Source organism: Anolis sagrei, chromosome 4, assembly GCF_037176765.1.
Source record: "Anolis sagrei isolate rAnoSag1 chromosome 4, rAnoSag1.mat, whole genome shotgun sequence".
In the NCBI taxonomy this organism is placed as follows: Eukaryota; Metazoa; Chordata; class Lepidosauria; order Squamata; family Dactyloidae; genus Anolis; species Anolis sagrei.
The window spans coordinates 165965515-165977659 of NC_090024.1; the positions used below are offsets into that span (position 1 = coordinate 165965515).

At 42.4% G+C, this 12145-nt stretch overlaps 1 protein-coding gene across 2 annotated transcripts in view; it reads right to left on the bottom strand.

Moving 5' to 3' along the window:
• The window catches only part of AK4 (adenylate kinase 4), a 49766-nt gene extending 37621 nt beyond the window's left edge, over nt 1-12145 (bottom strand). The window contains exons 1-2 of one of the 2 annotated variants that reach the window (XM_060773671.2): nt 11844-12145; nt 9898-10052 (exon numbers count right to left, since the gene is read on the bottom strand). In XM_060773671.2, the coding sequence (XP_060629654.1) occupies nt 9898-10042 (145 nt within the window). In that variant the 5' untranslated portion in view covers nt 10043-10052; nt 11844-12145. Of the gene's footprint in view, nt 1-9897; nt 10053-11557; nt 11735-11843 lie in introns of those variants that run through there. The other variant, XM_060773673.2, reaches the window with a different exon arrangement.

A 12145-nucleotide genomic window follows, 5' to 3' on the forward strand; every position in this document is an offset into this window, starting at 1 on the left:
AGAGGTTTTCCATTAGCTATGGATCCCCTTTTCATTAATGCTGACAATGGAAAATAGCTTCTGAACAAGCCTGATAATTAAGCCATGGGTCAAATATGGAGTAACATTATCCAAAGATCAGAAAATAGCTTCTGTTTACAAGAAATGGGAAAGGAGAGTTAATGGAAGGCTTGTGGGTTCACTTGCTTGCTCACATGAAGAGAACAGCATAGCTAAAAAATTCATTCCTATCTCGGCTTATTACATCTAATTATGATAGACAAGACACAGCCTGCATGTCCATACTATGCATGGATTCTTATACAAACTGGTTTTCTATATTATGTAACTTGTCTGTGGTTTTGCTTTATATTTTTTGACTATGTAAAACCATGTAAGAGCATTTGTTGAATATCAAAATAAAGCAGGGATGGGGATTACACAGATCATCCAGATGTTGATGAAATGCAATCCCCAGCAACACAGCCAACTGCAATTCTGGTAGCTGCAGTTTAATAACATCTGAGGGAACCACACAGTTCCCACCTCTGAAATAAACAAACCAGCTAGTCAACTATCAGTTCCCTGTTGTAATTGGAAGAATCATTGCCAGGCCTGCACAGATGTTTAAAGGTGAGCATGTGCTCAATGGTGGGAGTGACAGCTTCCAGACTTTTGGGCTTTGAAACAGCTACCTACAGACAGTGGCAAATGCCTCCTAGACAGCACCAGGAATGCAGATCTGCTTCCAAGGCCAATATAAGACAACAACATTCTCTGTTGATTTTGTTCTAGGAATCCCTTCCACAATGTGCATTGTAGTATCATCTTGGAAGCACCTGTTAGGGATTCCTCATCTTCAGAAGAGGAAGGAGCAGGGAAGTGCTCAGGAATTGGAGGGGGAAGAGGAATCAGACAATGAGGTTTTGCAAGTGCCCACATTTCTGGAGAGGCAAAAGGAAACAGAGAACAGACAGCGTTCAGCTAGAATAGCTGCTAGAAACATCAAGGAAATTGGGAGCCGCCCTAGCACCTCCTGCGTGGGGAATTCAGGGCTATAAATCAGAAGCAGGAGCAGTTAGTTTTCACTGGTAACAACAACTCTGATGCTGATATTTTCACTACAATTGAACCTGCTTCGAGTCTGCTTCTAAGGATTTAGTGATTATTGCCCATTGTCTGATGTAAGACTGCTGTTTCTTTTGGACTTTATTAGAGACTTTAGTTTTGTATCTGCATTAAGATTTTCTTGCTTTCTTTTGCATTTTTCAACTACGTTTGCTGTTATTTTGTGTTTGCTGAAGTAAAGCATTTTTCTTTTACTTTCAACATTGTATTAAGGATGTTCTTGAAGGGCAAATCAGGACAGCACCTTTTTGCTACAGGAGGTTGAGGATCATCCAGGTTTAGACAAGGTTGAAAGAGAGTACCAACAAGAGAGAACCACTCATATCTTAGCTCTGTATTTACTGGTTGAGGAAGGAGATAAGAGGTGGCCTTGCAAGCAAATAGCTCAAAATGTCCCACAAAATTGGGAAGCCACCATACACAAATACACAAATATCATTTGATTTTAACGGAGCCCCCGGTGGCGCAGTGGGTTAAAGCCCTGTGCTGGCAGGACTGGAGACCGACAGGTCGCAGGTTCGAATCCCGGGAGAGGCGGATGAGCTCCCTCTATCGGCTCCAACTCCTCATGCGGGGACATGAGAGAAGCCTCCCACAAGGATGATAAAACATCAGAAATCATCCGGGTGTCCCCTGGGCACTCCTGACACGACAAAATAAATAAATAAATAAATAAATGATTTTAGAGCAATATCTAATAGGTCGCATTACATGTTTCCAATGCATCAGTCTAAAAGTCTAAAAGTAGATAAATTCAAACTGATTGTGCTTTTTTTACATTTCTCCCTATGCTGTTTATAGTATAATAATTGTGCGTATTTACTGACACTACATTTCTTCACTCTAGTATAATAATAATATACTTTATTTATATTCCGCTCTATTTCCCCAAAAGGGACTCAGAGCAGATTACAGGGTACATATATGGCAAACATTCAATGCCGTTGTACAGTTGAAAACAAAGGGGCACCTTTTACCTCCCTGTCAAAGCAGTACCTATTTATCTACTCACATTACTGTTTTCAAACTGCTACGTAAGCAGAAGCTAGGGCTGATGGCAGGAGCTGACCCCAACCCACAGCTTGAACTGCCAACCTTCCGGTCGGCAAGATCTTCTGTAACTGGTGATCTAAGATATTCCAGATATTTTTGAACTTCAGTTGCCAACAATCCCAGCCAGTGTGGCCAATGGTGAAGAGAGGTGAACAGAGTAAGCACCAGGTTCCCCACCTCTGATCTACTTTTCCTCCAACATCTTGTCTTGTTTCTGTTACGCTGCATGAAAATGTTTGGTTTCTAAATTAAACAGGCAATGAGGATCAAGATACATACTGAATGAATTGAAACAACCTTTTAAAAGTTATTTTCCTAATTAAATTAGTTCATTAAACTAATTACTGAGGCTGAGAGCTTGGATTCTTTTTCATCATCAAGAAAGGAGACAATATCTCCAACAGCTCATTACTGTTTCTTTCCTGCAAGAAACACTGAATACAAATAAAAATACTTTCATTCTTTCCTTTTCAGCAACACAAGCAGGTCATGAATATTCAGTATTTTCCAAATGTATGACTGCAGAAGTACTTTTACAGAAGCACTTAAGCAGTACAATGGTTATGAGCTACCTCCCCTGCAATTCTGCTTGATGAAATATTCCTCATAGTCACATATACTAAGTCTCACATATACTATACAAAATACCTAGGATATCCACACATTAATAAAACACCTGACAGATGGATTTTGGACAAAAGGAAAAGCGAAAACCTCATTCATGCCCCCCCTGGTGCCGCAGCAGGTTGGTGGTTCGAATCAGGGAGGCAGGATGAGTTCCCGTTGTTAGCCCCACCTTCTGCCAACCTGGCAGTTTGAAAACATGAAAATATGAGTAGATCAATAGGTATCACTTCTGCAAGAAGGAAACAGTGCTCCATGCAGTAATGCCGGCCACATGACCTTAGAGTTGTCTACGGACAACACCAGCTCTTCAGCTTAGAAGTAGAGATGAGCACCACTCTCCAGAATCAGACATGACTAGACTTAATGTCAGGGGAAACCTTTACTTTACCTAAAATCTAAGTCTTTGAAATAATGAAAGGTAAACAGAAAAATTACGGTATAAAAATAAAAAATGTATGTATCTACACAGATATAATAAATAACTGAAATAATCAATTATTCAAATTAACACTACACAATCCAAACTATATGAGAGAAGATCCATGGAAGATAAATTGTTTGTGGAAGGGAAAAAAGATGGCCCGAAATCTCACCCGATTTTTCATTTAAACAGAAGCCAGATGTGTCTTGACTAAAAATATTCAGTCAGTAACCTACGTAAATCTAATGCTTCCATTTTTTTTCCTTCGGAGAAAATATTGGATCTTCTCCACTTTTGCTATTAATAGTGTGGACAATTTACTTTTAATAATGAACACTTTTACACACATTTCATATTCATACCCTAACTCTTTCCATTTATCTTTTTGGTCCAATCATCTTGCTAAATTGATATTTGGGAGGAGACAGCATTGGAAAGTTGCAGTCTTAAGCCCGCTTCATCAGAAATAAACTCCACTAAAATCAATATGACTTACTTCCTAAGACAATGTTTTCTATCAGGAGAGGTAACAGCATGTTTCTTTGAGGCCAATAAGCATGGCACAGTCCAACCAAAATGAAGCAATTAAGCATCCCACTGATTTTAATGGGAACAGTATTTATTTATTTGTTTGTTTACAACATTTCTACCCCATCCTTTTCAACCCTTGAGGGGAGACTCAAAGCAGCTAAACACCAGCTTGATTCTCTCCCATAGAGATATCTTGTTTTGTCCAATGTCATACAAGAACACTATAGACAGAGAAGTTTGGACCAGCTATCAACTCCCTACATAGTCTAGCTATAGAATACCACCCTATATGATATTCTGTGAAACAGAAAAGGAGCAAACTAATATAAGGACAGTAATGTACAGTAATGCTGTCAGACAGTACTTTGTAAGTTTTTTACAAAATGTACATTACAAAGTGTTGACAAAGGCTTTCATGGCCAGAATCACTGGGTTGCTGTGAGTTTTCAAGGCTGTATGGCCATGTTCCAGAAGCATTCTCTCCTGACATTTTGCCCATATCTATGGCAGGCATTCTCACAGGTTGAGGAGTGGGAGAAAGAATTCTTGTTTGTTTAAGGCAAATGTAAATGTTGCAATTGGCCACCTTGATTAGCACTGAATAGCCTTATAGGTTCAAAGCCTGGCTGTCTCCTGCCTGGGGGAATCCTTTGTTGAGAGGTGTTTGCTGGCCCTGATTGTTTTCAGTCTGGAATTCCCCTGTTTTTTTTAGTATTGCTCTTTTATTTACTGTCTTGATCCTAGAGTTTTTAAAAATTGGTAGCTAGAATAGCAAGGCTATTCAATGCTAATCAAGGTTGCAATATTCACACTTGTCTCAAAATAGACAAGAGTTCTTTTTCCCACCCTGGACATTCCACAGATATATAAACTTCACTTGCCTAGTTTCCAACATACCTCACAACCTCTGTGGATGCCTGCCATAGATGTGGGCAAAACGTCAGGAGAGGATGCTTCTGGAACATGGCCAAAACTCACAGCAATCCAGTATTTGACAACATTATTCAGGCTATTCTTTATATCCCAAATTATCAATTAACATGCATTTTAAACCCTGTTTGGTTTTCTACATGTTCACATACAGCACTACTATGCACCACATAGTCAAGCAATCTTCCAGGCAATGTCTAACCTCAAACGGAAATTAACCACTGGTTTTCAGGAACTGGTTTTCTTATTCCAGAGTCCAATATATATATGGTGTAATACTTGCAGAGTGGAGCATACAATTTTTAACATTTCAACATTAAGCTCCAACCTTTACATGCAGGCCATTACATCAGGCATTCTCAAACTGCGGCCTTCCAGCTGTTTGGGCCTCCAACTACCAAAATTCCTGATAACTGAACAAGCTGGTTAGGGCTTCTGGGAGTTGGAGGCCCAAACAGATGGAGGGCCGCAGTTTGAGCATGCCTGCATTACAGATTGTTCAAATTCCACTTTTATTTCAATATACCCTACGCATGTACTGTACAAGAGAAGTTGGCTACACCCTCTGATTTTAACCTTTCTGCAAGACTGAATAAATATAGTGCAATGTCTATCACATGCAGAATGTTGAAGCTGTATAAAATGAGGTCACCTAAGCCTTCTGCAATCCATGTCTAAGCATCAAACCACCTGTGACAACCCAACCCTTGTATTTGTTTATGTTTGTACCAGTATTGAATGTTTGCCATATTATTTTGGAAGCCACCCTGAGTCCCTTGGGGGGAGAGGGCAGGTTAAAAATATCTCCCTCTACAAACCACCAAAGGACATTAAGATCATTTGGGGAGGCCCTGTTCTCTGTCTCACCTCCTTTGCAGGCGCGACTGGGGGGACAAGAGACAGGGCCATCACTGTGTTGGCTCCTTGACTGTGGAACTCCCTCCCCAATGAAATTATATCTGCCTCCTCCCTCCTGATCTTTTGTAAAAAACTCTAAAACCTGGCTGTGGGATCAAGCATTTGGACAATAGATTGAGCAACTAGGAAAAGTGACCGCAATGGATTGACCTGAACTATGATTTTGAACTGGTGAACTGTTTTTAAATTGAATGTTTATAATTGTTTTTAAATTTCTGTTTACTTGTAACTGTCATTTTTTTGGCATCTAATGGCTGCCTGTTGTAAGCCTCCCTGAGTCCCTCTTCGTGGGTGAGAAGGATGGGATATAAATGCTCGAAATCAATCTATCAATAAATATTATGTATAATTTGTTGCTTTATTGGTGATCTTTTCAAGTATATGATCAGTTCTGCTTCATGTACCTCGCCTATTGTTAGGGAAAACTACCCTAAAATATAGCAGAGCACCCAAAAACAAACAGGATACAAAAGTTGAGCAACAGCTCACAGCTAGCCATGTGTGAAGTGCTGTTGGTTGTGTCTCTAAAAAATTAAGATCTTAGGCAGGCAACAATCCAGAGTTCAATCTTAAAAATCGCAAAAGGTTTATTTACAATAATAACAAAAAATTGCATTTCTTTAATACTCAATACTGGGTCTGAGCTACTCTAACACCCATCTCTTAAGGTTTCAAGAGAGGGAAAACTCAATCACTACATCTCTCCTGACACACAATTCAGGAGACATGGGGGAAGGGAAACCCTTAGTCTATATTAAACTAACTGCTCCTCGTTGAGGGCTTCAGACTTGGGAAGTGGGGTTGAATTCCAACACCAATAACTCAAAACGGTCAAAAGAGGCTTGTCTACTGTCTTCTTCCCTCTGCATGCTCATTAAGTGATTCTGGAGACAGCTGCTCTTTACCTTGCCTGTTGTAGGAGAGTTGCATGGTTAGAGGCAAATTAATCACAGTAGATTTCTGCTCTTTCTCAGGTCAATATTTTAATTGCATCACTTATTGAAGACACATTGCAAAAACCCAACAGTCTCTGCTACTCCAGCCATCCTTCACCATCCGCCAAATTCTGATGATCTCAGAAACTTCATTCATTGTACCAATTTAAACTACTTCCTCAAAGCATAAACTCGGGGTGCATCGAATGCAGTGTGATGCCATTTTAACTGCAATGGCTAAATACTGTGGAATCATCGGGTGTTTAGTCTGGTGAAGAATCAGCACTCTTTGACAGAGAAAGCTACAAACTCTGTAAAACTACAGCTCCCATGATTCCATAGCACTTAAGCACGGCAAATAAAGTGGTGTCAAATTGCATTCATTCTACAGTGCTAATACACCGCTGATGGCTGTCACAAGTATAGCACAAAGCTGGGGCTGAAATATCTACTACTGCCAACATTTCATCTTTTCATACTCTGGATATCAGGGTACAGGATCATGCTCTGCACCACTCCCATTTTATAATCTGTATACAACTCTACAGACATGTTACTTTAACTAAAACATATATCCCTTCTTCAGATATCAGCCAGCATGCCAACGCCTTAAATCAAGAAATAGCTTTCTAGGATCTACAGAGATACTTGCAGGAACACCTCAGCAAGCGAGAGTCCAAAAGTGGCAGGCTAAATTCCGGAACCTCAATCCATGGCTGATACCGGATGGGAGACTCCCCCCTGGGCACACAGAAGACAGGATGACTTGGAAGGTGCTGAACAGATTGTGCTCTGGCTTCACGAGATGCAGAGCCAACCTTAAGAAATGGGGCTACAAAGTGGAGCCCACAACACGCGAGTTCAATGAAAAGCAAACCACAGGCTACTTATTACAATGCAGTCTGAGCCCTGCCATATGCACAATGGAGGACCTTCTTATAGCGACACCAGAGGCACTCCAAGTGGCCAGCTACTGGTCAAAGGACATTTAGTATAATGCCAAGCTTTTAACTTTGTTTGTATTTTTAAATACATAACAAATGTACCCCTCAATTCGCTTCTGACATGATAAATAAATAAACTAAAACACAAAACTCATTCTTTGCCACTTAAAATGCCTGACCACTTCGCAGTTATTTAAAAGGACTGCCTTTACCACATTTGTAATACGATAACAGCTGATCAGACCGATAAGGAAGAATTCATATGTTGCTGAAACAAACAACCAAAAGAGGCAGTTACACCCCAGGGTAAGATGGCTGCAAAAACATGGAAAGAGACAAATGGCTGGAAGCCAGAGTGCTTTGAGTGGCTTATTATAAAAAGCATATTTTGGAAATGCATCAGCAACCACTACAGTACTATTGTGGGAGACAAATCAAGGGAAAAATAAAAGAAACGGTAGCACCTTTTAAATTGCACAGCACTACCAAAAATAAGAATTCCTTGTCAGGGGAATTGGTTAGACTACACAGAGAAGACATTGAAATCAACAAGCATGTGGACAATTTCAACAGAAAGGAGAAAACCATGAAAATGAACAAAATCTGGCTACCAGTATTAAAAAAAACTCTAAAATCAGGGTGGTAAATAAAGAGAAACACTCAAAAAGCAGGGGAATTCCAGAGAAGAATGAATCAGCAGCAGCTAACACCTCCCAACAAAGGATTCCCCCAGGCAGGAAGCAGCCAGGCTTTGAAGCTGCAAAGCCATTCAATGCTAGTCAAGCTGGCCAATTGTAACACTCACACTTGCCTCAAACAGACAAAGAGTTCTTCCTCCCACTCTGGATATTCCACAGATATATAAACCCCATTTGTCTAGTTTCCAACAGACTTTACAACCTCTGAGGATGCCTGCATAGATGCAGGCAAAACATCAGGAGAGAATACTTCTTAAACATGGCCCATACAGCCCGGAAAACTCACAGCAACCCAGTGATTTCAGCCATGAAAGCCTTCGACAACACATTGAATTGGTTTAGCCAAAATGTTCTGCACTTGGTTTGCTTTAAGACTAACGTGACAACATTAATTAATTCCCAACTGATTTCAGTACAAGGGGGTGGGTGAGCGTAGAACCAACATCTTGGAGACACACTGCCTCATCCAGACATGTCTACTCCCATTTCATTCAGTGGAATAACCTTCAAAGTAAATGCATTCCAGTCATCACAGCTTAGAAACACAAACAAGCGAGCCTTCATATGCAACTACCCATGTGATCAATTTCACTCAGGCTTCCTTCTCCCTCACTTACTACGCTCAATCTGGGCAAAGGGGAGAAGTGGACTGTTGTAAGTTTTCTGGACTGTATGGCCATGTTCCAGAAGCTGGTTGTGAGGTCTGAGGATGCCTGTCATAGATGCAGGCAAAATGTCAGAAGAGAATGCTTCTGGAACATAGCCATACAGCCCAGAAAATTCACAACAACGCAGTGATTCCAGCCATGAAAGCCTTCGACAACACAAAGGGGAGGAGGTTTGTTTTTACTGTGACCATTCCACGTGTAGCATAGTCCTACCAACTTGGAGTTCAGTGCAGTTTATGTCTCCCGTTCCTACTTGGAAACAAGCTCAAATGCATTCAGAAGTACACACAAACAATAGGGTTTTGTCTTGTATGGTTACTTCAATGCTTGTATAGCAGGTATGGGCAAACTTTGGCCCTTCAGGTGTTTTGCACTTCAACTCCCACACTTCCTAACAACCTCAGATCCCTTCCTTTTCCCTCTCAGCCACTTAAGCAGCAAGGCTTTGAAGCTGCGAGGCCATTAAATGCTAATCAAGGTGGCCAATTGCAACAATCACTCTTGCCTCAAGCAGACAAAGAGTTCCTTCTCTCACCTTGAACATCCCACAGATATATAAACCTCACTTGCCTAGTTTCCAGCAGACCTCACAACCTCTGAGGGTGCCTACCATACATGAGGCTGTTAGGAAATGTGGGGCCTGAGGCTGTTAGGAAGTGTGGGAGTTGAAGTCCAAAACACCTGAAGGGCCGAAGTTTGCCCATGCATACTGTAGAATGAATGAAGTGACACAACTGGTATTGCCATAGTTCGAAGTGAGGGATCCTGCCATGCACATAGCCTTCACTTCCAAGGAAGACTGGCGCCTCACAAAACTATAACTCCCAGGACTGCAGGGAACTGAGCCCGGGCAGTTCAAAGCAGCGTAGATGCAACCAATGCTAGCTCAGATGGTGCAAACAGGCTTGCTCTTCGTTCTCCCTTCAAGGGAGCCGGTGTGCCACTGCATGCCTTTCCCAGAGGCCTATATCCCACCCAGGACTTCACCCAATGGGGTTTCCCTTTCCGCATGCCTCCGAGCACGTACTCCCTGCCTCCTGCTTGCCTCCTGGCCCACTTACTTACCACTCTTGGCCTGGATGTTCTCTCGGAGGAACTGCCCGCTGGAAAGGTGCTGGAGGCCGAAGCTCTTGGCGATGCGTTCACACACTGTGCCTTTCCCGGATCCAGGGGGCCCCAAGACCACGGCCCGAAGGAGCTTGGAAGCCATGGCACTGGATCTAAGGCAGAGGTGATGCACAGTTAAATACACAAGGCACACTAGGGCACATCTACACTGTGGAATGAATGCAGTCTGACTCCACTTGAGCTGCCATGGCAACCCTAGGAGTCCTGGTTTCAGTCTTTTGCCTCCTCTGCCAAAGAGCGCTGGTGCCTCAACAAGCTACAAGCCCCAGGATTCCATAGCAGAGAAAAGTGGTGTTGAACTGCATCCATTCCACAGTGTAGGCCAGGCCTGGGAAACCTGGGGCCTCCAGGTGTTTTGGACTTCGACTCCCATCATTCCTAACAGCCTCAGGCCCCTTCCTTTTCCCCCCTCAGCCGCGGTCAGCCCCCCCTCAGCCGCAGTCCTCGATTGTATGCGTGTCAGCAATGGGACAAATAACACTTTTCCCCAAATATAATAAATACAGTAAATAAAGAGCAATACAGATAAGCCATTGAAATCCACAAGCAAGTGAACAATTTCGACAGAAAGGAGGAAATCATGAAAATGAACAAAATCTGGCTACCAGTATTTTAAAAAACTCTAAAATCGGGACATTAAACAAAGAACATTGCTCAAAAAAAAAAAAAAACAGGGGAATTCCAGACAGGAAACAATCAGGGCCAGCTAACACCTCCCAAAAATAAACATTAATAATAATAACAATAAAAAACAACAGTGGAATTCCAGACAGGAAACAATCAGGGCCAGCTAACACTTCCCAACAAATAATAATAAACTTTATTTATACCCCGCCACCATCTCCCCAAAGGGGACTCGAGGTGGCTAACATGAGGCCAAGCCCAAAGGTACAATACAGCAAAAATAAAATACAGACAACATAAATTGCATCAGAATAAAATACATACAGTACAAAAATAACATAAATAAAGCAAATTAACACAATATAAAATCAAACAGAATGGGCAGGCCAGTGGACAAGACAAAATGATAAAACCCTGGATGAAGTAGGAATAAAAATTATGTAACATGAACTTAACATGAAGGCACAAAGGATTTCCCCCAGGCAGGAAGCAGCCAGACCTTGAAGCTGCAAGGCTATTCAATGCTAATCAAGGTGGCCAATTGCAACATTCCCACTTGCCTCCAGCTGATAAGAGTTCTTTCTCCCACCCTGGACATTATTCCACAGATATATAAACCCCTCACTTCCCAACAAAGGCAGGAAGCAACCAAGCCTTGAAGCTGCAAGGCCTTTTTCAATGCTAACCATGCTGCCCAATTGCACCATTCACTCTTGGTGAGGGGGCGAGTTCTTTCTCCCACCCTGGACATTCCACAGGTCTCTAAACTCCATTTGCCTAATTTCCAACAGACCTTTCATCCTCTGAGGCTGCCTGCCATAGATGCAGGCGAAACGTCAGGAGAGAATGCTTCTGGAACACGGCCCACACGGCCCGGAAAACTCACAGCAACCCAGCTTTCCCCAAAGTTAACACGAAGGCACACATTCAGGACTTTTCTGCAGCCAGCCAGCCTGCCTTCCTCCTTCCTTACCTCCCTGGGCTTGCTTCCTTCCCAGCCTCCAAGGCAGTAAGAGCTGTGCCTCTCCTCCTCCCTACGAGGCTTGAAGGAGGGTTTTCTTCTCCTCCTGATCAACAAGTGAAATGCCAGGCAGAGCAAGGGCTGGACTCTTCAGCCAAAGTTTGGCACTTCTTTTACCTTCTTTTTTTGTTTGGTTTTGCGCGCGTGAGTTTTCTCTCCTGCTCCCTCCCACCCTCTCGCTCACAATCAATCAATCAATCAATCAGTGCTGAAACTCCTGCTGCTGCTTTCAACTTACCATGCAATCAAATGGAGAGAGATAGAAAAAAAGAGGAGGGAGAAGAAACCAAGTCCCTCCAAAAAGAAAAAAAAGGGGGGGAGTAAAAAAAAATTAAAAATGGCGTTTTTATAATATTTTTTACATGTTCTCCAGTTTGTCTTCCGCCAATCAAAAATTAAACCAAAAAAATGAAAGCTGCGCCTTTAAGGGAAGGAAAAGGAAGGGACGGGAGAGCGCGCGCCCGCCTGCTTCCCTGCAAGGCGCTCCGAGCGTGGCCGCTCACTGCCTCCCTCCCTCCCAGTCTGTTCGCTCGCAGCTGC